This window comes from Ambystoma mexicanum, chromosome 1p (genome assembly GCF_040938575.1).
Source record: "Ambystoma mexicanum isolate Mex_15411 chromosome 1p, UKY_AmexF1_1, whole genome shotgun sequence".
In the NCBI taxonomy this organism is placed as follows: domain Eukaryota; kingdom Metazoa; phylum Chordata; class Amphibia; order Caudata; family Ambystomatidae; genus Ambystoma; species Ambystoma mexicanum.
This window is the reverse complement of record NC_090921.1, coordinates 1,016,784,498-1,016,810,317: the sequence shown is the minus strand read 5'-3', so window position 1 is coordinate 1,016,810,317 and position 25,820 is coordinate 1,016,784,498. Positions and strand designations below refer to the sequence as shown.

The following is a 25,820-nucleotide window of genomic DNA, read 5'->3' as shown; positions in this document are numbered from 1 at the left end:
CCCTATAATGTAGGTTAAGGAAATGAACACAAGACTTGGCAACCTAAAACCTTAACAACCTAAATCTGCCGCATCTGTCTCTTAATCTTGACCTTACACCATGCACTCCATCCCTTCTTTTGGGAATTTGGTTTACTATTCTGTTTGATTAAATACTGCTTGATGGGGAAGGAAAGGCTACTTGTAATCTTGGTTTTCCATCCTGCATATCTTATTTATAATGCTAAACAAACTCACCATCCTCCCCTTCAAGCCAGATCATGAGAATAACATTTGGAAAGAGAATTGTCATCTTTATCACTACACCAATGACTGTAAGCTCTGTAGTGACTGTCACTAAAGTGCATTTTGGCTCTTGGGGTGGAGAGAAGGGCTTTTTCTCTTAACATCAATGTGGCCTCTTGTGTGGAAAGAGGCGACAGATACTGTGTATCATAGCTGCACATTGTTCAACCTGTAATTCACTGAGGCAACAAAGGCAATAAAAGAAAGTGTCTACACTTGAACTTATTTTAATGCTTAGCTGTCTTAGACGCTTCTTTGGAAAACAAAGCTCTGCATGAAAACTCCTTGATCAAGTAAGTGGTTTTATGATTATTTAGCAAACAATGATATACATATATGCAATATTACATCAATATACCTGTTCGTAAGGCAACGAAAATGGGTATTGATATAGGTACATTGAGACAACTAGTGAGGGCTAGTCCTTTTTAATGAGCTCACAAAATATCACATTAAAATAATTTCAGGGTGCGCCACTGTACATATTATTTTTTCAATATAAATTTGGAAATAAACATGCCAATATTGTGCCCACACACACTGGTAGCAAAACCTGCTTTTCCCATTCAGAACAAAGCTGTGTGTTACCCTTTGTTTGCGTATTAAGGTTTGGTTTGTAGAATATGGCCAAGGGCACCAAGTGATGGCGCATAAGAGGTAGAACCATTTCAATCTTTAGATTTCCAATTAGATGACAGCAGAAATTGCAAACAGAGAAGACATTATTTTGAGGACGGCTGGAGCTAGTTGATCCAACTGCCTTAATTGTCAATGGCAACTAAGTGCGAGTTCAACAACAGTCGCAAAGCACCTCTACATAAGCTGATACCAAGTATGGTCTTAAGTGTTCAGAAATGTGTTCCCATATTCGTCTACCCTTAGTGGTGGATGTCAGGCAGGCAGCCTGATGCTGTTTGAGTAATTGGACTGGCAGCTGACCAAGCTTAATATAGAGCACTACTTGCCGTAGATAGGAACAGTGGTTCTTGAAGAGGAGCCCAGATATCTCAAGTGGTTTACAACCCTATGGTTTCCCCACTGAGGAATTAGCTTAATGGGTATGGGTGAGGGTTCTTGTACTTTCCTGCATGAGCATGTTGGAGGCAGAGCCTTCTTGATTAGTAGTACACATAGTCCTCCGTCTATATCGCAAAATAAAGTGGTTCTAGAGGATATTGTTCACTGTAACATAAACCCAAACAACCTTCAGAGAGGACTGGGTTAGAAACATGCAAAACTTTGGATCTGGATTCTGGACAGGTAAGAAGGTACATAAACATCAGAAAAGCACAATGCATGTGTCAGTGGCAGGAATGTGTCTCAATGAAGCCTGGCAGGAACGACTTCACAAAAAAGAAATGGTAACTTGATGGGGAAAAGGCATTCAAGGTCAAGAAACTAGGCAGCCAAGCATTGTATCAAGATAAGGCAAAAAAGTAGAATGTGTGCATGTCTTACTTCATAGGCGGAGGATCGAACAACGTGATCCTCACCAAACTAAAAGATGGAATCTGGTCCCAATCATGCCCACCAGAGATACTGAGTTGGGAAACTTAAGGCCTTCATCTAACCTCTGCAAACTGTGGCAATATTTAGAAAAAAACTAAAAGGTAGCACAAAGATCTGTAAGCAGTTGTTAAAACAAGCCAAATGTTGAGAAATGGAAATATACTGTTACCTTTTAGTACAAGAAATGTAAAACCAGAAGGTTTGTGCCAAGTGTGGTTAGTTGCCATGCTGGCCATATCTTTGTGAAATTTTGTAATAAGGATTGAGAAAATAAACTTTGTGATGCCACAAAAACCTGGGACGTGTGACAACCTGCTGTAGAAATGTGTGTGCAATATACCAACTTGTGTTTTTCCCTTAGGCAGAGAAACTGCAAGATGTCCTCAGGATGAATGACCAGTGGAAAGCGTATGGTACATTGTATAGAATTGGAAATGGCAAAAGCTAGATAGAATTAAACACCAGAGTAGCCCTGTGTCCCCTGCCGCAAGCACATTTTGTTTTGTTGTCCTACAGTATCATATGCAAGTTAGTATAAGTTAAATGTTGTGTCCCTCAATCAAAGGCCTACAAGAGGTGGTCTGAGATGTAGACTGGCAAAGCCTCTTCTACTATGCATCATTAGGCAACAAAGCAGATATGAGTGGGAAAATGTATCTTAGCCCTACGACATAGGGCTAAGATACATTTTCCCCTCTCATATCTGCTTTACCATGGCCTGCCAGTGAACAAGCTGATCTAAACCAGTATTGTGGTTGGAGACCCCTTTGTAAGGCTAAGCTAGGAAATCTTTGGCACAAATAAATATCACAGATGGTCTCTTAGTAGTTGGTCCTAGTAGGGTTTGCCACTAACATTCCCTCCAAGCCATGTTGCTATGGATGCAGCTGCAGCAGAATAAAATACACTTTTGAAAGGTAACTGGCAAGAAACACTGTTAGATGGTTACTCAGAATGCTATGCAGTGCATTATACTATCCAAGGGAGCCTATGGTGATTCTTCTCAAGTTCATGATCGTGAAAGGATTTTGATTGCAAGCACTGTCAACTGATGTCTTCGGTTCTCCTATCGAACAGGTACTGCATAGTAAAAGCGTTCCTGCACTACAATGCCAGTGTACCTCAACTGCACTCTATAGGGCAGTCTAAAATACATGATCATTCGATCCTTGGCCTTTAGTAGGAAATCTAACTAGCGCACCAGTGACTGTCTTTTGAATTGGGAAAACCGCTCACTTTACTACATAGCCCAATGACGTAGACGTTCAGTGGCAAATGATGACTTTCCAGAATTACTAAACAGCAACAAAGGCTTGCTGATGCACTGAAAGAATGCAACTAAACACCCCATTAGTGATTCACCTTTTTCCAACTTTACGTACGCCGGTTGCTTGCGCTGCTCAAGAGACCACATGCAATCCGAAATTTAGACAAACGGGGCCGGTTAGTAAAAAATCCTATTGAACACTTGTCTGGGAGAGCAGCAAGTTGTGTGTTCACTTACTAGGCGTCCTACAAGTACTTCAGGTTTCTGGTGTCTCAATTGAAAGAAAAAATGAACTGTTCATCATTGTAGCTATTGGTCAAGTAGAGGCAGATCAAGTGGCAAATTTTTATGTGAGAGCGATTTTTTTTTAAAGTAACGTCAAACAGTGACTCTATTTGCTAATGATTATGTTACATATAGCTTTAACGGCTAGCAATCTAATTTCAAGGTCATAATTCCTCCTAAGAAAGGCTTTCCAAGGGTCCAGTCATGTCCTGCCTTGGTGGCTCTGTCCTCTTGATGTCTCCTGCCTGCAACTGCTGGAGGATAGTCTCCAGCTCCAAGGCCTCTGCGGTTTCAAATTGTTCCTGTGGGATCCTGAAGGCTTGGGAAACGTAATTGTCCATGGTCTTAGAGCCAATATCAGGATCCACGGCAAGGAAAGCTGTTTTCAGTTCATCTACCGTCACTTTCCTGCAAAAGAGAAGGGGAATACGAGTGTAAAGCAAAACTTCACGACAAAGGCGCACAAGAGTGTTACTGTAACATCAATCTTTGCTGTGGTTGCTATCTTCAGGTGTCTGACATCATGGCTATGATGTTTAAACAAACAGAATACAAGCTCACAGACGTTGCTGAGCAAATCTGTGCACAGTTTGAAGACATTGAGTGAGTTCACAAGGTATATAAATGTCAGGATAAATGAGTATGGTGTCCTCATGATGTACTTCTATGCATGGGGCATAAGAGGGGGTAGACCAGAGCGCAATTGTTTTTGTAAGGCCTAAGCTTCACATCTTTATGTGGGAGGGACACAGCGATGAGAACAAACATGGCACCTCAGTAGGCTGACCTCTACATGGCCGACCTTGAGCAAAAGTCCTTACAACAACAATCCATGAAACCACTAACGTACCTGTGGTACATTGATTACATAGTCTTAATTTTGACAGAAGGCAAAGGGCCTCATTACGAGGAAGGAGGTAGCCATGCTGCAATTTGCGGCATGGCTACCCCCATTCCTGGTACCTGGTCCGGGTTCTCCGGACCATTCTGACCTTGGAGAGCCCGGTATTTCCCCATTCCAGGAACCCAGAGCCTGTACATCCCCATTCGAGCCCCCATAGGGCTCAATGGGAATGGGGAGGATGCAAACAACGGGCCCGTTAATGACGCGCCCGTTGTTTGCATCCTGGTCTGCTCGCGGGACCGGCTAAGGACGCCTGGCAAAACCAGGCGTCCTTAGCGGGTCCCGCGGAGACCTCGTAATGAGGCGGTAGGGGGTTAACGGGGCCAGCAGCTCTACCGCCCCCGTTTTCCCCCTACCGCCTTCCTCGTAATGAGGCCCAAAGACTCAAACAATTCCATGAATCACTAATTGGCTTTCCTCTATTGTATAAAGTAAACCATGGAATATTCCAAGAAAAGCCTACACTTCATGGATACAAGTATCTCTGTGGGAAGGAATGTTAGGCAGAAACCTGTGCAGTTCCCTTAGGGTCCACTGCAAAAGATTTAGGACTACAGGTGTTTGGCAGTAAACTCACTTGGTAGCAGTCTGTACCACACAGATTCACTGTGCTGTGGCTGAGCCGTCAGACTTCCCTCAAGAAGAGTTAGGCAGTATGTAGAGTATACACAATAGGTACAGAGATACAGTAGCACAAGCAAACACTGACAAGAGCTTTGTCCTTAAATAAATAATTATATACTTTTACACTACACTTGTAAATTACACTGGCGCAAAAGAGGTAAGTAAATTCAGCACACAGTCACTATTATATATATACAACCCTAATTACTTATTAGACAAGTCTTAGTGAGACACACGACTTATTTTCAGACAGAGGTGAGCGCTTAACATAAGATGGCACTCTAATAAGTTATAAAAAAAGGGAGAGAAAAAGGCAGGGTTATGGAAGCACACAAGTTTCAATACTTTTAAAAGAACCATAGTAAGGCAGGATAGGCAGAGTTCTACTGGAGAGCAAGGAAGTCAATTGCAAGGCCCACTCTTGGAGAGAGCAAGCAGAAGGGGTCCAGGTTCGCACAGTGGGGTTATGCCCAAAGAGTCTTGTAGATAGTTCGCACAAAAAGGATGAAATTAAAGTCAGGAAAAGTTAGCTGGGTTGTCCCAGGCCAGCCCAGGTTAGAAAGTCGAGGCTTTACTGTCACCCCGAACGATCTGTTGCAAGGGAAGCCAGGCAGGACACAGTACCTTAAATGTGAAGGAAGCTGCAGCGGGGGCAGTTGTTCCTGGCAGCGGGTGCAAGTCGGTGTTTCGTCCAGAGGAAGAGGAGTTCTCGCCGTGGAGGAAAGATGAAGGTCGTTGCACTGCCAGGGAAGAAACCAGCCGCAGAGTTCTTCGGTTAAAAGGTACTACCCTTCTCTTCGCGGTAGTGGTAAGCCGTGGTATTCCGGTTGCCGGGGTGCTTGGCACAGGCAAGGCGGCCACGAGATGCTACAGGAAGGTGAAAAGAAGGCAAAACTGGTTATCCCCACCAGTCAAAGGAAGAAGACTCTCCGGACTGGAGATCTCCTCTGTCGTCGGGAAAAGTGGTGAGACGGTTCAGCAGGGCTCCACCGGTGGTGTCGTCGTTGCAGGTCCGCTCAGCCTCTCCCTCCTCAGATTCTTAGGTCCTGTGGCGACTTCTGAAGTTCCAGTCCCCAAAGCCCTGCTTTTATGCAGCACACCCCCATTCACTCAGCCTAGCTGTCAATCAAACATGCTAAGTGGTGAGCCGGCCTGCTCAACACTTCGGCCAATCACACAAGAGTGCGACTTGAGTTACCAAGGTAACTCAGTCCAGGGTGCCTAAACCCCCTCCCAAACCCCCTCTGGTACCCAGAGAGTGGCACCACTTCTGGAGGCTTCTGTGGAGAAGCCAGCCACAAAGTGGAACAAAGGGCTCGACTTGGGTTGGAGTCACAGAAGAGAACACAAATGCCATTTTAGAATCGAGTTCTGGCAAAAAATACCAACCAGCAAATTAATATTAAATAAATAAACCGGCGGTATGTTCGAGGCTATAAGAATTAAATAATTAAAGTTGGTAGCCTCGAACAATGGGAAAATCCCATAGAGATATATTCGCGGTCAAATATAAAAAGTAGTATCCACTGCCACCAGCCAAAACTCGATCAGGGGGGACGGGGACGTGCCCCCTCGAACAACAGACCCCGGGGCAATCGAGTTGCCCCGACCAGTACGTCCACAATATGATGGTTTGTACTGGTTTCTGTTCATAATTTGGGACTAGTAAAGCCAAAGGTGACTTTACATGCCCTGGGAGACAATAGTCAGTCCCAGGGTATGGAGTCTATGTTGGGGGGTCGCTATGACACCCCTGGGTTACGGCACGGAGGGTGCTGTGTAGCTGTGTAACCCACATCAAAAACACATGAGACCCTATGGAGTAAAAGACTCCATAGCCCATAAAACAAATGGAAAGATAAAGGAACACCTCAAATCATGTCTAAGAGTGGGAGTAAAAGAGTCTCACTCTTAGCAGGAGAAAAAAATAAACCCCAAAAATCCAGCAAAGCTGCTGGGGGACTCACTAGGTTTGGGAAATTAGCCTTTACAGAGAATTCTCCCTAACAAGGAACAGCCATCTAGAAATTGCTGTATACAAGAAACTGGAGAGGAGCAAATGCCTACACAGGACAGGTTTCCACCCAAGCCACGCAAAACGGTCAGTGATCTACAGCCACGCCATCTGGCACCAATACATATACTTCAATAGGAAGACAATGAACAGCAACATGCCACTCTTTGCACATTGTTCTTGCAAAAAGGCCACTCAGCGAGACAAATTGACAAGGAATTAGAATGTGCATTGAAAATACCCAGAGACAACCTACTACAATACAGAGACAGCAGGGATACATAACAAATACCTTTGGTTGTCACCTACCATCCAGCACTAACACAGCGGAATAAGATTGTTAAGGACCTACAACCAATACTTAATGGGGGATGATGAGCTAAGAGGCGTTATCAAAGAAGATCTTCCCTAATAGTATGCACTGAGAAACCTATCACGTCTCTGATTTGGAGTACATTTCCACTAGATCAAGAACAAAGAAGACCAGGAACGTACCTGAGGCTCGATGTTCCCCCTTCCCCGCCACCTCCCAGTTGCCTGTAGATCCCTTACTGCCAATTAATTGTCCACCCTTACCCTCCCCTGTTAGCTCCCTGCTCCTTTTTTATCTACTTCCCTCACTGTGTTCTCTCCCCCCCCCCTATGATTGTAAAGTGCTTTGTTGGTTCTTGAAGCTAAATCCACTCTCAATAAATATCCTAATAATTATAACTGATGCAATGTCAGGAGATGCAAAACATGCCAACACATCTGCACCAGATGTGCCATAGCAACCCAACAGAAGCAAACAATAAGTATACAAGGGACAAACTGCTGATTACCCAATGTTGTATACCTCATCCAAAAATACATGCAAGGACAGTATGTGAGACCTGCAAGGAGCTGCTTGAAAGGATGAACCTACATAGAGAACCACAAAACAAACATCAGTAAGTCGACACTTCACAGAGGATTGACACACATTGCAGGATTTATAAGGTGACCTCTCGAATACCAGACACAGAAGAACATGGTAGCTCAAGTACTTGAAGATGATTAACCTAAAAGACAGTGGTCTGATCATAGATCTAGGTTTTATGACACACTATGGGCAACTTTGAGCTCAGGTCTAGCAATATAATAGCATCAAGAAAGGACACCGACAACAGAAATCTAAGCTCAAATGGTTGGCACCCATTACTGAGCATGAGACACTGTACAGTTAATTAATGGGCAACATATAAAATGTTATTATGTTACCTTGAAATATTATAAGAGGGGAGAATTAAGCAATCCCCGAGCTTGGGGCGAGGGGCATTACTAAGTCATGTGTTGCCCCGGGCCCTTAGTTACAGGCCCGAGCGTAAAGAGGCCCTTAACGAAGGCCCCAGGGTGTTACCTGACTCAGGAATGCCCCCAACCCCCCGCAAGGGGATTATTGCTATTAGTACCACGGACTGTTGACTGGGGTACTAAAAACATGTTTCTTCCTTTCTAAAACGCCAGCATTTCGGAAAGAAAGAAAAAAAAGAAAAGGAAAAAAATGGCAGCCGAGAAAAGGAAAACGAAGTCCGTTTCCCCTTTCCATAGCGGCCATTTAAAATAATAAAAATGTAAACAAACAAAATGGTCGCCTTGGAAAGGAGGACAGTAGTCCCCTCTCCCTTTCCATGACGGTCATTCAAAAACTAGGAAAAAAGTAAACAAAAAGAATGGCCTCCATGGAAAGGAGGGAAGGGACTACTCATAGTCCCATCTTCCTTTCCATGGCGGCCTTTTGCAGATCGGGAGCGGACTTGCTGGAGACAGAAGTGTTTCCAGCGCATCTGCTTCCGAACAGGAGCAAAAAAAGCAGGTAAGTGGAGGGAAGGGCGGGAGATGAGCGAAGCACTTACCTAAATCCCTGGCGGCGGGATATGGCAGCTTCCAGCCGTGAGCAGGCTTGGAGCAGGGGGATTACCATTTGGTAATCCCCCGCCTCCTCATTGGCTGGGAGGCTGCTTCCCCCCCCCTACTCCCTCCACCCGCCGGCTACTAATGTGTTATATTCTACACCATCACTGCTTCAGCAAAGCAGGCTAATGACCTCATGGAACTCCCTAGCTCTGACAAAGAGGGTGCCATGAGAGCAGTTGAGAGAGACCTGACAAAACACAGGCCATGCGCTACTGTTCCTTATTTCTACCTGTAAAAATAACTACTAAAGGTTTGCTGTACTAATAAGAAGCTCTATATTGAAACCAGAGTCTGAGACTCATCACTGCGTCCATCAGAGAATACAACACGTAAACTAGCTGCTGTGGGGGCAGTCCAATTTACAGCTGTCGTTCACAGAAGATTGTCCAATCACCCTGTAGCAGGGAGGGGGATGTCAGGCTGAGAGGTCCTGTGTCCGCGGAAGCTGCTGAACACCAGACAATCCCCCTGAAGTGTAATTCTCAGAACCAGAAATACAACTCAGCTCTGTTAACTACACCCCTAAGGGAAAGGGGGAAGTGGATAACATAAAAACACCAGGCTGACTGCTTCAAGACTAACCAAAACTGAACCTGCAGAGAATACAAGAAAACAGATGCAAATCCTCTCATTACTTACTTAACTTCTAGGATTAGAATTGACTTTAAATCCATAACTAATAAGTTAAGAATCATACCTGGTTCTTCTTCTAAAATTTGAAATTTACAGTAACTTCTTATTTATGGCAAACCTGAGAAGACTTGCTCCTTGCCTTTTCTAAGTTGACAAATTGTTCCAGTTAGATTGTCTTTAGTAAATGCCTTTGTTTTAGTCTTTTCTTAAGTTCCAAACTATTTACAATACAATAGAGTACATAGATTCTTGAAGAAACGTGCACAAAGAAGCACACGCGCTGATGAACTAACGCGCAAAATTCACACGCGCTGAAGAGTCCACGTGTTGAGGCACACCCGCGCTGAAGAATACCCGCGCTAAAATCACACGCACTGAAAAGTCCACGTGTTGAGGCGCACCCGCGCTGAAGAATACCCGTGCTAAAATCACACGCGCTGAAAAGTCCACGTGTTGAGGCGCACCCGCGCTGAAGAATACCCGCGCTAAAATCCCACGCACTGAAGAGTCCACGCACTGCAGAGTTCACGCGCTAGAACACACGCGCTTGAAAACACACGCACAGCAGAGTTCACGCGCAAACACACGCGCTTGAAAACGCACGCATAGCAGAGTTCACACGCAGAAGAATTCTCACGCTAGGAAACACACACGCGCAGTAGAGTTCTTGCGTGGACAAGTTCTCGCTCAGAGGAATTCTCGCGATAGGAATATCACGCGCATAACACGCGTGCTTTTTATGTTCACGTGCAGACGAATTCTCGCGCTAAGAAACACACGCGCTGGTAACACACGAGCAGTAGAGTTCTCGCGCAGACAAGTTCACGCGCAGATGAATTCTCACGATAGAAAGCTCACACGCATAACACACGTTAAACCTCGCGCTTACTTTCAAACGAACACCAAAGTTCACGCACTTAATTCAAAGTTACAGGCTCCAAGAAAACATTTTACGAGTTCTCTCTCAAACGACTTCAAGATGAAGGCAAAGCAGTAGATTTAAAATCTCAGAGATCGTCACTTATCTCCAAAATGATTTCTAAATATCTTCAGGGTTTCCTGTCTTCAGATCACTTTCCTGGCAAACAAAGATCTTCTCCTGACACCCCCTAGAGAGTAGCCGCTCAACTGCTAGCGCCTGAAGGATAAAATCCACCAGGCCCAAGACTAAAGTAGGAGCAGCCACTACACACGTCCTCTCAGCTGGGGGTTAGATGATGAAAGGCAAAGAGTTACAGTTTAGAATGTTCATTGTTGTTCTGCAGGGTTCTCTGGCCAATCAGAGCAGTCACTGAGAAACTCCATCTTGCCTTGGGTCAGAATCAGGATTCTGTATTAAGAAGTTAAGGCCAAACCAACTACAATAGAAAACTTCCCACCCAGATAAGGCCAACCTAAAAGGGATAATAATAATAATAAAGAGATAAAGGAAAAGAAACCTGACAGTACCCCCCTCCTAATGCCCAGTCCCTGGGCCTACCTTATGTGGATTGTTGGCATGAAACCTAGCAATTAAATTGGGAGCATGTACATCAACTGAATCTTCCCAAGTTCGTTCTTCAGGTCCATATCCCTCCCAATCAATTAAATACTGCAACTTTCCCCTCACTGTCCTGGAATCCAAAATCTGTTTAACCACAAATTCCTCAGATGAATCCTCCAAATTCACAGGGGGAGGAGGTGTTCTAAATCTAGTTCCTGAACTAACTGGCTTTAAAAGGCTAACATGGAAAGTGGGGTGTACCTTCAATTGCTTGGGTAATTTCAATCTCACTGCCACAGGAGTGATGATTTTCTCTACCTCAAAAGGGCCTACAAATCGTGGACTGAATTTATTCTTCCCCTTAATTTTTAGATAACGGGTAGAAAGCCACACTAAGTCTCCTATCTTGTACTCAGGACTTGCTTTCCTTCTCAAATCAGCACATCTTTTATACTTCAACTTGCTTTCCCCCAGCACCTTTTTTGCTCTATCCAAATTATTCTTCATTACCAGCAAACGATATTCCACTCCAGGATTCCTGGAATCCTCAAAAACCTCAAAACTCAGAAAGCGAGGATGAAACCCACGACCCAAAAAGAACAGGGACATAGAAGTAGCATCCTTATCACAATTGTTGTAAGAGAATTCAGCCAACCATACTAAATCCACCCATTTCTCTCTGGCTTGTAAATAACACCTTAAACATTTCTCCAATTCCTGATTTACTCTCTCTACTTGTCCATTAGTCTCTGGATGATACCCAGAAGTTAAACTAACGTCCACCCCAAGTTTCTTACAGAAGGCCCTCCAAAGTTTTGAGATAAATTGAAATCCCGTATCAGAGATAACTTGACTAGGGAGCCCATGCAGTCTAACTACACCTTGTAAGAAACTATGAGCCAGTTTTTCCGCAGTAACCTCTCCCTCCATCGGTAAAAAATGCGCTTCTTTAGTAAGAAGATCCACCACAACTAGAATGGTAGTACAACCTTTATCCAGAGGAAGATCAACGATGAAATCCATAGAAATAGTGTGCCAAGGACGAGGAGGAACAGGTAACGGCTCCAATAAACCATGCGGCTTCCCAACTTGACTTTTTGCCTGTGCACAGACTACACATGTCCTAACAAAGTTCAATGTGTCTTGGCGTATTATTTCGCACCAAAAGTTCCTTCGAATTAACTCCAGAGTTTTCATGAAACCAGGATGTCCTGACAAGATGGATTCATGACAGTTTCTCAAAACCTTTTCTCTTAACTCTTCAGTAGGTAAATAAAGCTTGTTGTCAAAAAATGGTAAACGTCTTTTAAACTTCTGGCTGGATCTAGTCTCACCCACTCCTCCATCTTCTGCAAGGACATATTCTGGCAAACTTCGTTCAAGACGTCCATGCCTTTAATGACTCCGGCTAACAAAAAATATTCTGGAGCAATAAGTGGTTCTGGCTCCAGAACCTCTCTCACCTCACTTCGAGGAAATTGGCGGGATAAGGCATCAGCTTTTTTGTTCAAACTTCCGGGTTTAAAGGTCACGACAAAATCATAGTCCGCAAAAAATAAGGACCAACAAAGCTGTCGTGGAGACAAAGTTCTTACACATTTTAAAAACAATAAGTTTCGATGATCAGTAAGAACCGTTACCGTGTGTCTTGCTCCCTTAAGAAAATGTCTCCATTCTTCAAAAGCGGACTTGATTGCTAGCAGCTCACGATCTGAAATTGTATAGTCAACTTCGGCTGCAGAGAACTTTCTTGAAAAGAATGCAACTGAATGTAACTGACCGGTAGTTTCATGTCTTTGTGAAAGTACCGCCCCAATGCTAAATTTGAAGCGTCCGCCTCCACAAAAAAAGGTTTAGAAAGATCTGGATGTATTAGAATCAGACTAGAAGTAAACCTTTCCTTTAACTCTTGAAAAGCTTTTTCTGCTTCTAGATCCCAGTTAAATTTCACTCCTTTTTTCAACAGTCTCGTTATAGGAGCAACTAGCCGAGAAAATCCTTCGATAAATCTCCTATAAAAATTTGCAAACCCTAAAAAACTTTGTATTTCCTTAACCTTAGTTGGAGTAGGCCATTCTAGAACTGCTTGAACTTTTTTAGGATTCATTTCTAAACCCTTTGGTGAAACTATAAAACCTAAAACCTCCACTGAATTTGTATGGAATTGGCTTTTTTCCAGTTTGGCGAACAAATGATTTTCTCGCAACTTCTGTAAAACTAAGCGAACATGTTTCTGATGTTGATCCAAGTCAGAAGAGAAAATCAGAATGTCATTGATGTACACAACAACAAAAATATCCAGGAATTCCCTAAAAACGTCGTCAATAAAAAATTGGAAAGCCGCTGGAGCATTGCATAAACCGAATGGCATAACTTGATATTCATACAACCCAAACCTGGTCTTAAAAGCTGTCTTCCATTCGTCCCCTTCCTGCACATGCACTAGATGGTAAGCTCCTCTCAAATCTAATTTAGAAAAAATAGTGGCCCCTTGTATTTGATTAAGCATTTCTGAGATGAGAGGAAGAGGATACCGGTTCTTAACAGTGACTCTGTTGACTGCTCGATAATCTATACAAGTCCGGAGTGTTCCATCTGGTTTTGTTACAAAAAATAAAGGAGAGGACGCCGGAGACTTCGAGTGGCGAACAAAACCTATGGCCAAGTTTTCTGTTAAATATTCTTTTAAATAATCATTCTCTTTCTCAGTAAGAGCATATACTCTGCTACTAGGCAAAATTGCTCCTGGCTCTAGCTCTATTTTACAATCAAAGGGCCTATGAGGTGGTAATTCTCCTGCCACCTTCTCATCAAATACATCCCACAAATCTTGGTAACACTGGGGAAGTTGACCCACTACCGCTCCCACATCATGACATCCAATTCCAAACTCAGCCAGAGAACTAGACACAGAATTACTCTGTTTGACATCTTCCTCAAAGAGACTTCCTGAAAAGCAATTCTCTTGACAGAAATCTGACGATATGTTAACTGTCCTGGCACTCCAATCTATCAAAGGATTATGAAGAGTAAGCCAAGGCATTCCCAAAATAATCTTTAACAAAGGAGCATCAATTAAACAAACGAAATCCTCTCCCTGTGACCTCCTGTTAACTCCAAAATCAAGGAACCAGTCTTGTGGGTAATTGGGCCTGAAGATAGAGACGTTCCGTCTACAGCCCTAACTTGCTCTACAACCTCTTTCTGAAGAATTGGAATTCCCAAAGATTTTGCCAGACCCTAATCCATGAAATTCCCAGTGGCACCTGAGTCAACCATAACGGGACCACTTCCCTTACACTCCATCTCAAGGAACAAGGATACATTTACCGTGATATGAGGAACAGCTGTCTGCACAGTGTTGGCGATCTGTTGTACCTTGGCCGTTGAAGTAGTAGTCTTTCTTGGAGTGTAAGGACAATTCCCTAAAAAGTGTCCACCCCTTCCACAATATAAACACAGATGATTATTTCTCCTCCTAGCCCTTTCTTCTATAGTTAAAGGACATCGGCCCCTGGAAGGTGGATTATTCCCTTTTGTTCTAACCTCTACTTTAGATCTGTCCACTTTAACTAGAGACTTAAAATCGCTCTGACTATGTCGCCTCTCTGCCTTCCTTTCACTCAAACAAAAGTCTAATTGGATAACCAAATCAATCAGAGCTTCACAAGTAGAGGGGCGCTCAACCACTCATGGCAAGGCATCCTTTAACTCATCTCTAAGGCCCTGATAAAACAACGAGGCCTGTTTATCCTCGGGCCATCTGCTTTCTAACACAAGGGTCTTAAATTGCGTTATATAAGCAACCAAATCTCTATTACCTTGTTTTAGTTCTAAAAGTTCACCATCCACTTCCAGAGATAACTGTCTTCTATCAAACATTTTTCTGAAAATCTCTAAAAAATTGGTGTAATTTCCTAGAACCACACTCTTTTGATTCACCAACAACCCAGCCCAAGCAGATGCCTCCCCAGAAAGATAAGACAACATGAAAGTTACCTTCGATGCATCCGTGGGAAAGATCTCTGGTCTACTCATAAAACGTAACTCACATTGCGTCAAAAACACCCTAAACCTCTTGGAGTCCCCTTGATAACGTTCTGGTGGCACCAAAGGAACTGGCATAATTAAGCTTCTAACCCCTTCTGTAACTGGAGGGGTCAGTTGTATTTGTGGTAACTGGTCACCTCCTTCCCTTTCTAACTCAGGCAGAGAACCGGCACCCCCCAGACACCTCATCCTCTCTCCTTCCTCCCAGCTGTTGAATTTGTATCACTTAAACAGTTAAGTCATCCTTCTTTTGATTAAGTAAAGCATTCTCATCACGGGATATTTTCAACTCCTCCCGTATCTCCCTGATCAAAGATCCCAACGCCTCCATGGATTCGTCGGGGTTCATGACAGCTCAGGTGGACTAGGTTATTGGCCTTTCATTCTGTCAGACTGAGAGTTCCTGTGTCCGCGGAAGCTGCTGAACCCCCGACAATCCCCCTGAAGTGTAATTCTCAGAACCAGAAATACAACTCAGCTCTGTTAACTACACCCCTAAGGGAAAGGGGGAAGTGGATAACATAAAAACACCAGGCTGACTGCGTCAAGACTAACCGAAACTGAACCTGCAGAGAATACAAGAAAACAGATGCAAATCCTCTCATTACGTACTTACTTCTAGGATTAGAATTGACTTTAAATCCATAACTAATAAGTTAAGAATCATACCTGGTTCTTCTCCTAAAATTTCTTAGAGAAGATTGCAGAAGTATCTGAAAGTCTTTCTTACTTGAGTCTCTTGAAATTTACAGTAACTTCTTATTTATGGCAAACCTGAGAAGACTTGCTCTTTGCCTTTTCTAAGTTGACAAATTGTTCCAGTTAGATTGTCTTTAGTAAATGCCTTTGTTTTAGTCTTTTCTTAAGTTCCAAACTATTTACAATACAATAGAGTATGTAGATTCTTGAAGAAATGCGTGCAAAGAAGCACACGCGTTGATGAACAAATGCGCAAAAATCACACGTGCTGAAGACTCAACGTGTTGAGGCGCACCCGCGCTGAAGAATACCCACGCTAAAATCACACGCACTGAAAAGTCCACGTGTTGAGGCGCACCCGCGCTGAAGAATCCCTGCGCTAAAATCCCACGCGCTGAAGAGTCCACGCACTGCAGAGTTCACGCGCTAGAACACACGCGCTTGAAAACACACGCACAGCAAAGTTCACGTGCAGAAACACACGCGCTTGAAAACGCACGCACAGCAGAGTTCACGCACAGAAGAATTCTCACGCTAGGAAACACACGTGCTGGTAAACACACGCGCAGTATAGTTCCCGCGCGGACAAGTTCACGCTCAAAGGAATTCTCGCGATAGGAATCTCACGTGCATAACACACTCGTGCTTTTTATGTTCACGCGCAGACGAATTCTCGCGCTAAGAAACACATGCGCGGGTAACACACGAGCAGTAGAGTTCTTGCGCAGACAAGTTCACGCGCAGACGAATTCTCGCGATAGAAAGCTCACGCGCATAACACACGTTAAACCTCGGGCTTACTTTCAAACGAACAACAAAGTTCACGCACTTAAACAATTCAAAGTTACAGGCTCCAAGAAAACATTTTACAAGTTCTCTCTCAAACGACTTCAAGATGAAGGCAAAGCAGTAGATTAAAAATCTCAAAGATCGTCACTTATCTCCAAAATGATTTCTAAATATCTTCAGGGTTTCCTGTCTTCAGATCACTTTCCTGGCAAACAAAGATCTTCTCCTGACACCCCCTAGAGAGTAGCCGCTCAACTGCTAGCGCCTGAAGGATAAAATCCACCAGGCCCAAGACTAAAGCAGGAGCAGCCACTACACACGTCCTCTCAGCTGGGGGTTAGATGATGAAAGGCAACGAGTGACAGTTTAGAATGTTCATTGTTGTTCTGCAGGGTTCTCTGGCCAATCAGAGCAGTCACTGAGAAACTCCAAACCTGCCTTGGTTCAGAATCAGGATTCTGTATTAAGAAGTTAAGGCCAAACCAACTACAATAGAAAACTTCCCACCCACATAAGGCCAATCTAAAAGGGATAATAATAATAATAAAGAGATAAAGGATAAGAAACCTGACAGGGGATGGCTCAGCTACGAGTGCCTACCATTTTACAGGGTAGGCAGGTCAACCAGTAAGGAAAAAGGGTACAAAGAGAATGTATGGAGCCTAAACATGGTATCCTAATGGATTGAAGAAGTCTACTTCAATGCCAATGAGAAGAAAGGTGCAACCATGACAAAGAGTGAGAACAAAAGGTGCCAGTGAAGCTCAAATGATAAACCTAAGGACATACGTCAGTGCAAAGGGACAGCAGGAGTGTGGTACCCATGAACACAGACTGCCATTGATCAAGAGAAATACAGGAGCTGCCAATGACAAGGAGGGACTGTGTACACAAGCAATATACTAACTACCAATCCTGACCTGCTGGACTACGGGGCACAGGCAGTTCTGTACCAAGGGGCATGGGTCAGAACACCATTGACCAGACTAGCATCACAGGTGATGAGCCGTAAGTAAAGCGCTGCTCAGGGAAAGTTAGGCACTTGCTAGACCTATGAACACGCATGCAACATAGTGAATAAGGACACCAATTAGAGTGGTGAGGTTTACGAAAACAAAGGATATATAGCTTTCAATATTAAAGCTGCATTGTCTTGTGAACTGTTGTTAGCTGCTATACAGTGCCAGTAGATTCACATGTTAACATGCCAATTGGCCCGCTGGAGTCCATTCATGTTTGAATGAGACAGATCTAAGATGTTGCACATGCTCCATTATGTGCAACAGAGTAGCACAAGTATACTGCTGCAGGAGTGCTGGTCTTGAGACCAGGAAGCCTTCCAGACTCCACCGAATAACGAGCGTAATGTAATGTTAGAGAAAGGGACTTTTCTGTGGCATGGTGTTGGGATGTCATGCATGCAATTGGAAAAAAAGAGCCTTCGAGCGTTACAGTAACTCATACCAGAAAGTAATAACAGAATACCTAAGGCAAAACGGTGCATGGTGCGCAATGCGGACTACGGGTGGAACTGCAGAACTTGCATAGAGGCATCTCACTAGATGTCTACCTCATGCTCTTGCTCTATCTTGGACAGGCAAGAAGCATTGGTGTCTCAACATCTAGGATTACATTTCCACTGAGTCATGGTGTAGTCCAGTCAGGTTATTAGAAGAGTGAAGAGAAGTGTAAAATGGTGGTAATGGTTTTATTCTGCTTCCTTTAAATAGTACAAAAGGGGAGGATGTGTTAAATTCTACAACATCACTGCTTGAGCACACCAGACAAGTGACATCATGGAACTCTCAGGATATGACAACAAGGGTGTGAGTACTGGTCTCAAGTGTTCCGCAGGAACGGACGCTGGCCACGCAGACCCCTGTGAGCGTCTAGCATGTCAATGAATTTAAATATACTGTGTAACTCTAAACTCTCCTGGGGGAAATGGAATAGGAGAAAATAACAAACTCGAAAATGCCTCAGATCCCGAACATCTGCAACAAAAGGTGAAAAGATAAAGTTAGTTTCCCAACAACCTCCCCTCACTCGCTTTGCTACTCACTCCTTCAAACTTGTTTTTTCCCTTATTACCTGAAATGTCTCCATTAATTGCTTAGAGACCATAGACAAAGTCTTGTTCAAAAACCTGTACTCCTGACACTTACCAGGATTGCAGGCAAAGTTCTCTACTGAAGACTGTTGGGATTATTGTTCTGCAGAAGAGTTCATATCCCTTGCTTAGTCTTCACAGTCCCCTTGCACCTTCTTGAAAATATCCTTCATTTCAATTACTAGAACATATCTAATATAAGTAGCTATTTACAATCTTAAGTTCCGTTTGCGTGTACCATGTTAGCCAAGGGTTAAATGGACTGTTGATCCAAGAGAAAACGCGTCGATACCTTAATTGGGCTGACAAAGTCCTTTATTTTGCTTATTTGTGAGCTTTCGTGGAATCTTTCCACTTCCTCCGGCAGAGATGGAATGAAGCCTTTAAAAAACATCACAGCTTAAATAGCACCTTCTAGAAATACCCCGTTATCTGTGCCAGTCTGCACTCGATTTGTAGTTTTGCTCAGAGAGTCATGTAATGGATGTTCAACTCTCCCGCACATTGCGATCTCCAAGGTCTAAATGGTACACTATGTTAAGTGGGGCAGGTGGCAGTTGAAGAGCAGGGAAATACTAAAAGGTTGGGCTGTTTTTGAATGCTCTCAGGAAGGCAGGAGGGGATGGGTTAGTGTCAGTGATTGTATGTGCAGTCCAGTTGAAATTCGGTATGTCAGGCCAGTCCCTTTACAAGAACAGTGGTAGCACGATCATCAACATATCAGCATCGTGCCTATGGAAGTCGGAAAGAGGGGATACCAGCCAGTTATGTGTTAGCCTGTGACTCGTAAGCCCAGTGTCGTAACTTTGTGTCAAATATCATATCAGGATTGTTTTACATCACAATTATGAGGAAAGGGTGGGGTTTGACTAAAGACAGGGCCCCTAAAAAGTCTCCAAGAAGCGTTTCAGCTATGGCGTTTTGAGGGCAGCTGGGACTGGGTTGAAGCAAGTGTGGCAACAATTCACTGCCTTAGAGAGACAGGTGTGGGGCTAGTGCAGTGTCAGTTGAATGCCTGTGAACGGCTTCGGAAACAATGATGGAAAGTATCAGGTCAGAATGTTGTGATCCCTCTATCACTATGGGTGGAAAAAGTGAAAGTCTGTTGGGATAGTGACTCATGAAACCGCAATGTCTGTTCAAGCCCACTCCCAGTGTATTAAAAATGTGCATGCGGGCGAGGGGGACACTTAACTGTGAGCTCTGGCCCTGGTGAAATTCTGAACAATAAAATATCTGTGTAAGTGGCTGCTTAGTGTACTTTTTGACGATGTGGGGGTGACTGTTGGCTCGGAGAAGCAGCTGGGCGAATCTGGGGACCTGCGGCGAGCTGTGAACAGAGATCCAATATACTCGAAGGTCCGCTGCACAACACTGTGGCGGCCGCTGGTGGAGGCATCCGGGAGTAGCAGTAAAATCCTCACTGGAGCCCAGCGCTGCAGAGGCCTGTATAGGGGAGGAGCGCCAGAGCTGAAGGCTCCAAACGGGAAAAAACACCTGCCTGTGAGGCGCAATGAGTAACACATGAGAACACAAAGCCGGTGCAGGAATACCACCGACAAGAATAATTATTCAACGATGGCAATCCGACATTTGCAGGCAAGGAAGAAGGATACTGCTGACGTAACACAGACTTCAACAGTGATTGCAGCGACGCTATCAATCAAGCACGTGCTGGACCTACACCCCCCAGACATAACGCACATATTTGGATCTGCTGTGCATTACCCCCCACGCTGCGGTGCAATGAGAGAACTAATAACCGAGTTGCACCATACAGCAGAACATTTTACTGGAGGGGTGGGGGGAGTCTCGAGACCTGGGCGGTCCCCCCCGGACCCTGCTGACTAGGAAGAAGACGATGCCACGGACCATGTTGACAGATGGTGCAGTGGTAGAGGATCTGCGGGAGAAGATTGATGGATTTCTTTAGACAAATGAGGGCTAAGTTTTGACATGCGCTACGATATGGGAAACTTTTAAAGTTTGGCTGCGGGGCACAATGATTTTGGTCACGATGGGGGTATTGAAGGCTACCAGGCGGGAACTAAAAGAGATTGAACGCGGATTGCGCAGATTAGAGAATGAGTCTGGCATAACAGCAGATAGGGTGCCCCTAGGGATGATTATAGGTAACCTGTTGATGTTCCGCGACCTAACGGATCAAGAGATACGCTACATGATCAAACCTGCCCAGGCACGTTGATATGGAGAGCAGGTTCAACCCGAACGCTTACTAGCAGGAATAGTGAGAGGAGAGAGGAGTTGAGATTGAGGGGGCAGCCGAGGGGTTTTCGGCAGCCACTGAGGCAATAAACAATAAGTTCCTACGATAGTATAGCACACTGTATGCTAATGCTGATGCTGACACATGTACAGAGGAAGGAGTAGAACTGTATTTTTTAAAATAAATTGCTCTACCAAGTCTTCCCGTGGAGGCCAATGCAGCACTGGATTGAAGAAATAGTGAATGCCATCACTATGCTGTATTCCGGTAAAGCTCCCAGCCCTGATTGACTGGGTATTGAACTATATAAGACATACGGTGACACTCTGACACAGTGATTGCTTAGGGTTTGGGAAGAGGCACTGGAGACCGGGCAACTTCCAGCCAAGCTCATTTCAGTATTACCAAAACCGGGTAGACCCGCAAAAGAAATGGCTTTCAATGGTCCATTGTCATTAATTAATACTGATGCTAAGATTTATGCTAAAGTATTGACAAATAGGCTTCTCCCACACATGACATATCTGGTGCACCCAGACCAGTCGGTCTTTGTCCCTACAAGATCTACAGCCTTTAACTTATGGCACCTTTTTGTCATAAAGGCACAGATTAACCCACAGGCGCAGGCGGAGGGTGCATCTCTTGATGCAGAGAAAGCTTTCAACTCATTGTCTTGGAATTATTTATTTGGGGTGCTCAAGTGCATCGGTTTGGGGGATAATTTTGTCAGGTATGCGAGACTCCTATATACGAACCCCCAGCTAGGATACGGACTAACAGGGTTGTATCTCAAGCATTGGCACTTGCACAAGGAACACAACAGGGTTGCCCATTTTCCGTTACTGTTTGTGCTCACAATAGAACCACTGGCCCAACTGATGAGGGAACAACACGCACATAGGGGGATACACATAACGGGCCTCCCTAGAATATCTCCCTGCATGCAGATAACACCTTACTGTACATACAGAATCCTGACGTGAACCTAGGACCGGTTATTGAAGAAGTGGCTAGATTTACAAGTTATTCAGGATATAATGTTAATACTACTAAATCCTAATTGTTTCCACTCACGGACGGTACCAGCATACCAGTCAATCTCAAGGGACTCAGATGGGTCCCAACTAGGTTTCAGTATTTGGGAGTGACGATATCCCATACACGGCGGACAATATATGAAGATAACCATGAGATGTACCTCAATACTCCTGCAGTTAAATTAGAGCTATGGCCCAGATTCCCAATCAATATGGTAGATTATGCATGCTGAAAATGGTGGTGGTACCCAAACTCCTATATTATTTTACTACTATACCGATTTGGCCGAGAAGAGAGTTCTTTGCAAAGCTTGGGTCTATAGCAGTGCCATTTGTGTGGGGAGGCGGTACACCCCGTATAAACTGGGAGGGACTGGCTGAGCCCTAAGAGCGTGAGGGCCTAGTGGCTCCAGATTTTGAATGATATTATCTGGTCGCCAAAGCGCAATATGCAGTACACTGGTACATACCTGATCCCGGTCCAGTGCATAGAGCATTGGGACGGCATGGTGCAGCTCTGACAGATGTTAGGGCAGTCATTTTGGACTAAAGGTATTCAGATTCTTGTACATTTGACCCAGTGCGTACGACAGTTAATGCATGGGCCTGATGTTCATACGCCTGGAAATATACACTCCCTATGATAGCAAGATCAGTCTTTGGAATTGTCCGGATCTCCCTTCCACTTACGACTCCGACATACAGGTCTCCTGGGACCCGAGCAAAGAAATGGTGTTGGGTGATGTATTTCCAGGGAAGAGATTTGTGACGCAAGAGGAATTTTCAGCGAAATTGGGTACTAACCCCTTTTAAGCTATTACAATACTTCCGATTAAGGGCTGTGGCGCGCCAAAGGTGGCTGTCGTTCCCCCAGGAGCCGAAATCATGAGTGTGAATTGATGTCGGAAGGGGCACCGAAATTTTGAATGGCCTCCCAGGCTTAAACTTCAGGCAGTGGAACACCCACTTATCCTCTGTTTCCAATCGGAATGTGCAAAAGTTCCTACCATATTCAAAACAATGGCACAATGGTTTGAGAAGACTGGGGGAAGTGACATCATTATTCACATGCTTATACCATTTGACCCAGATGGCTATTCCTAAAGAAAATTCAAGATTAATGGAAAAAGTGTGCTGAGTTTAATAGCTACTGGAGTCAAGGGAGTTGCCGAATGTACGGCTTTCTACTGTGCCAGCTGTGGGTATTTCTAATACTCCTGTGGTTCATCCTGTGATCAATCATTTATCATTCATTATAGATGTTCACACATTCCTCCTTAGTCCTCTTTCTCCTATGAATTTGTTAGGGTGAGACCTGTTATGTAAATTACTATTCACCATTTAGTGTACTCGAGATGGGGTATTTTTGGAAATTCAAGTGAACACGAAAATGAAATAGTAGAAATGTTACAAGCAGCGCCAGATCATGCACAAGGTCAGGGGAACTGAAAAACAGATTTGGATGTGTTGTTAAAAGTTCCCGATGAATTATGGTCACAACATGCAAATGAAGTGGGCCTTTCTAGAATTGCAAAGCCAGTACGCAATGAGGTTGATCTAAAGAAGCCTTTACTCTGAAAAAAAAACCACATTCCTTGAAGCCTAAAGCAGAAAAGAGCATATCTATAGTAACTGAATCATAGCTGCAATAGGGGATTATTTTTCCTAGCACTAGCCCATGCAATACTCCAATACTGTGAACGGAGAATAGCACTGGGGCAAAGTGGTGGTCTTGGAAGCAAGAACACGCAGGGCAACAGAAGTTTGAATCCCGGATCTGCGCTTAAAAACCGAACTTGGGTATTAAGCACGTTATTAAAAAAACAATAAATAAATACTACTATTGAATACAACGCCACGGACACATAGTTTTGTTTGAGATCTAAGGGAAGTAATGCAGTGGCCTTACTAACATTCTCTGCAGGCCCCAATTCAGCAACTATAACGTCACGCATTCCACCAACAATTATGTATTTTGTCAAAAAGTGCCATCACAAAGTTAAAATGACAATGCAATCATTTGATGAACATCAAGAAATAAATCACAAAGCAGAAGAGCGCGATAGAACGTAGGATTTTAGATGGGCATGAAAGAGAGAGTAGGTAGGGGAAGAACGAAATGAAAGAGGAAGAAAGTTCCAGTGGAGTGGAACGAGAAGGGAAAAGGACCATAAGCGGGATGAAGCACAAAGGAGTTAAGGAACCACCAGACAAAACGTGGATTCAGAACAAAGAGCACGGATAAGGGAATAGAAGCAAACGAGAAGCAAAATAAGGAGAATCAAGACCATGGAGACATTTGAAAACAATAGAGAGAAAATTAAACAAAAGTTGAGACACAAAAGAAAAAATGCTAGCAGTAGAGAGAGCAGATGAAGTGGAAGATCAAGGGGATAGTCCAAAACGTAAACGGATAGAGTTGTATATAGTGTAAAGAGGGGTAGCACGTAATCCAATTAGAAGGGAGGAACAGTAGTCAATATGAGAGAAAATTAAAGCAAAGAAAGGTAAGGCATTTGGTAGCGTGAAACGATAGGGAAGGACAAGCACGACAGAGATTATAGAGAAGAAAGCAACAGTTAAGTGATGCAAGAGAAATATGACAGGAGTAAGAAAGAGAAGGGTCATAGATAACCCCTAAATGATGACCAGAGGAAGAGAGGGGGGCTGGGAAAGAGAGAAAAGAAGGGAAGAAGGAAGGGGAGAAGGCAAAGAAGAGGGAAAGTAAAGAATTTCAGTTTTTGAAGGGTTTATATGAAGAAAGTGAGAGGCCATCCAGACTAGGACGGATGAGAGATGGGCAGAAATATTAGAGTGAAGTGATCCAGTGAATTTGGAAAAGGAGAAGAAGATTTGAGCATTTCCCCATAGAAATCACAGGAGAGGTTAAATGAAGAACCCTGCGGACGAGAGTGTGGTGTGACGAATCCTTGGATGTCGTCCTTTCTCACTTAGGGTACATCTCAGGAGGATCACATGGGGGGGAAACCCCTTATGAGACGAAGGATGACCTATTAGGGAGAACACGGTCTCCACTCACCCCTTTAAAATCTCCTTCACCCTCTTACCCTGTGCAGGGTAACATAGTCCCACATACCTCCATCTATATGTGTAAAGTAAACCATTCCACCTCACTGCATTATACTGAGACGAGGAAGAGTAAGGAATACCCACGTGAAGACGTGTTTACCCGAGCGGGAAGGCGCAATGACCAACAGGGATAACCTTATAGTCTGCAACTCCAGACTGTTGATATTCCATTTGCGACCAATGGCCACTCACCTGCAGATCCCCACAGTGAGCGCCTCAACCTTTCAGGGATGCATCTGTGACCACCTTGGCCTGAGGCTACAGTGGCCAAAAGGGTTCCCCCGCCATCATGCGCTCTGCTGACCCACCAAGACAGGTCCTGAAGGTCCAACAACACCAACCAGTCCTGGAGTTGTAGAGCCTGGAGAAATTCTTTCAACGTCACCATTCTGAACTTGCCCTGAGGTCCAGGATGGGACAGAGTCCTCCTCCTTTCTTGGGTGCCAAAAAGTAGCTAGAGTACCACCCCGATCCTCTCTGCTCCTCTTCCATGGCACACTTAAAGAGTAAAGAGATGCAAAGTAAAGAGATGCCAAGCCGGTGGCTCAAGCTTCCCCCGTTTCGCTGCTAAACTCTGGAACGGCCTCCCACTCTCCCTGAGAGCTGAAAAATCCTACTGGGTCTTCCGCAAAGCACTCAAAACTCTTCTCCTAAACTCCCCATAGCCCACACTCCTGTCTGAGATGAGAACTAACCCATGACACCTTTCCACTGTATTTTATTGCCACTGGCTCCCACCAGGCTACATCTTCATCAACTACCTGGGTCAGAACTCCAACCACACAACATTCTTCTCAGACACACAGGGTTCCACGCTGACATTCCATACTGACATCACCACTGACCTTGGACATGCATGCAGGGGCCAGGACCAGACAT

The 25,820-nt window shown here is 44.2% G+C and overlaps 1 protein-coding gene across 4 annotated transcripts in view; it reads right to left on the bottom strand.

Annotated features, from left to right (window-relative positions):
• Positions 1–697: 697 nt before the first annotated feature.
• Positions 698–25,820, bottom strand: part of TSNAXIP1 (translin associated factor X interacting protein 1) — a 1,023,806-nt gene continuing 998,683 nt past the window's right edge. For all 4 annotated transcript variants that reach the window (XM_069655260.1, XM_069655269.1, XM_069655286.1 and 1 more), the window contains one exon: positions 698–3,754. In XM_069655260.1, coding sequence (XP_069511361.1) covers positions 3,523–3,754 — 232 coding nt within the window. In that variant the 3' untranslated portion in view covers positions 698–3,522. The remainder of the gene's footprint in view (positions 3,755–25,820) is intronic.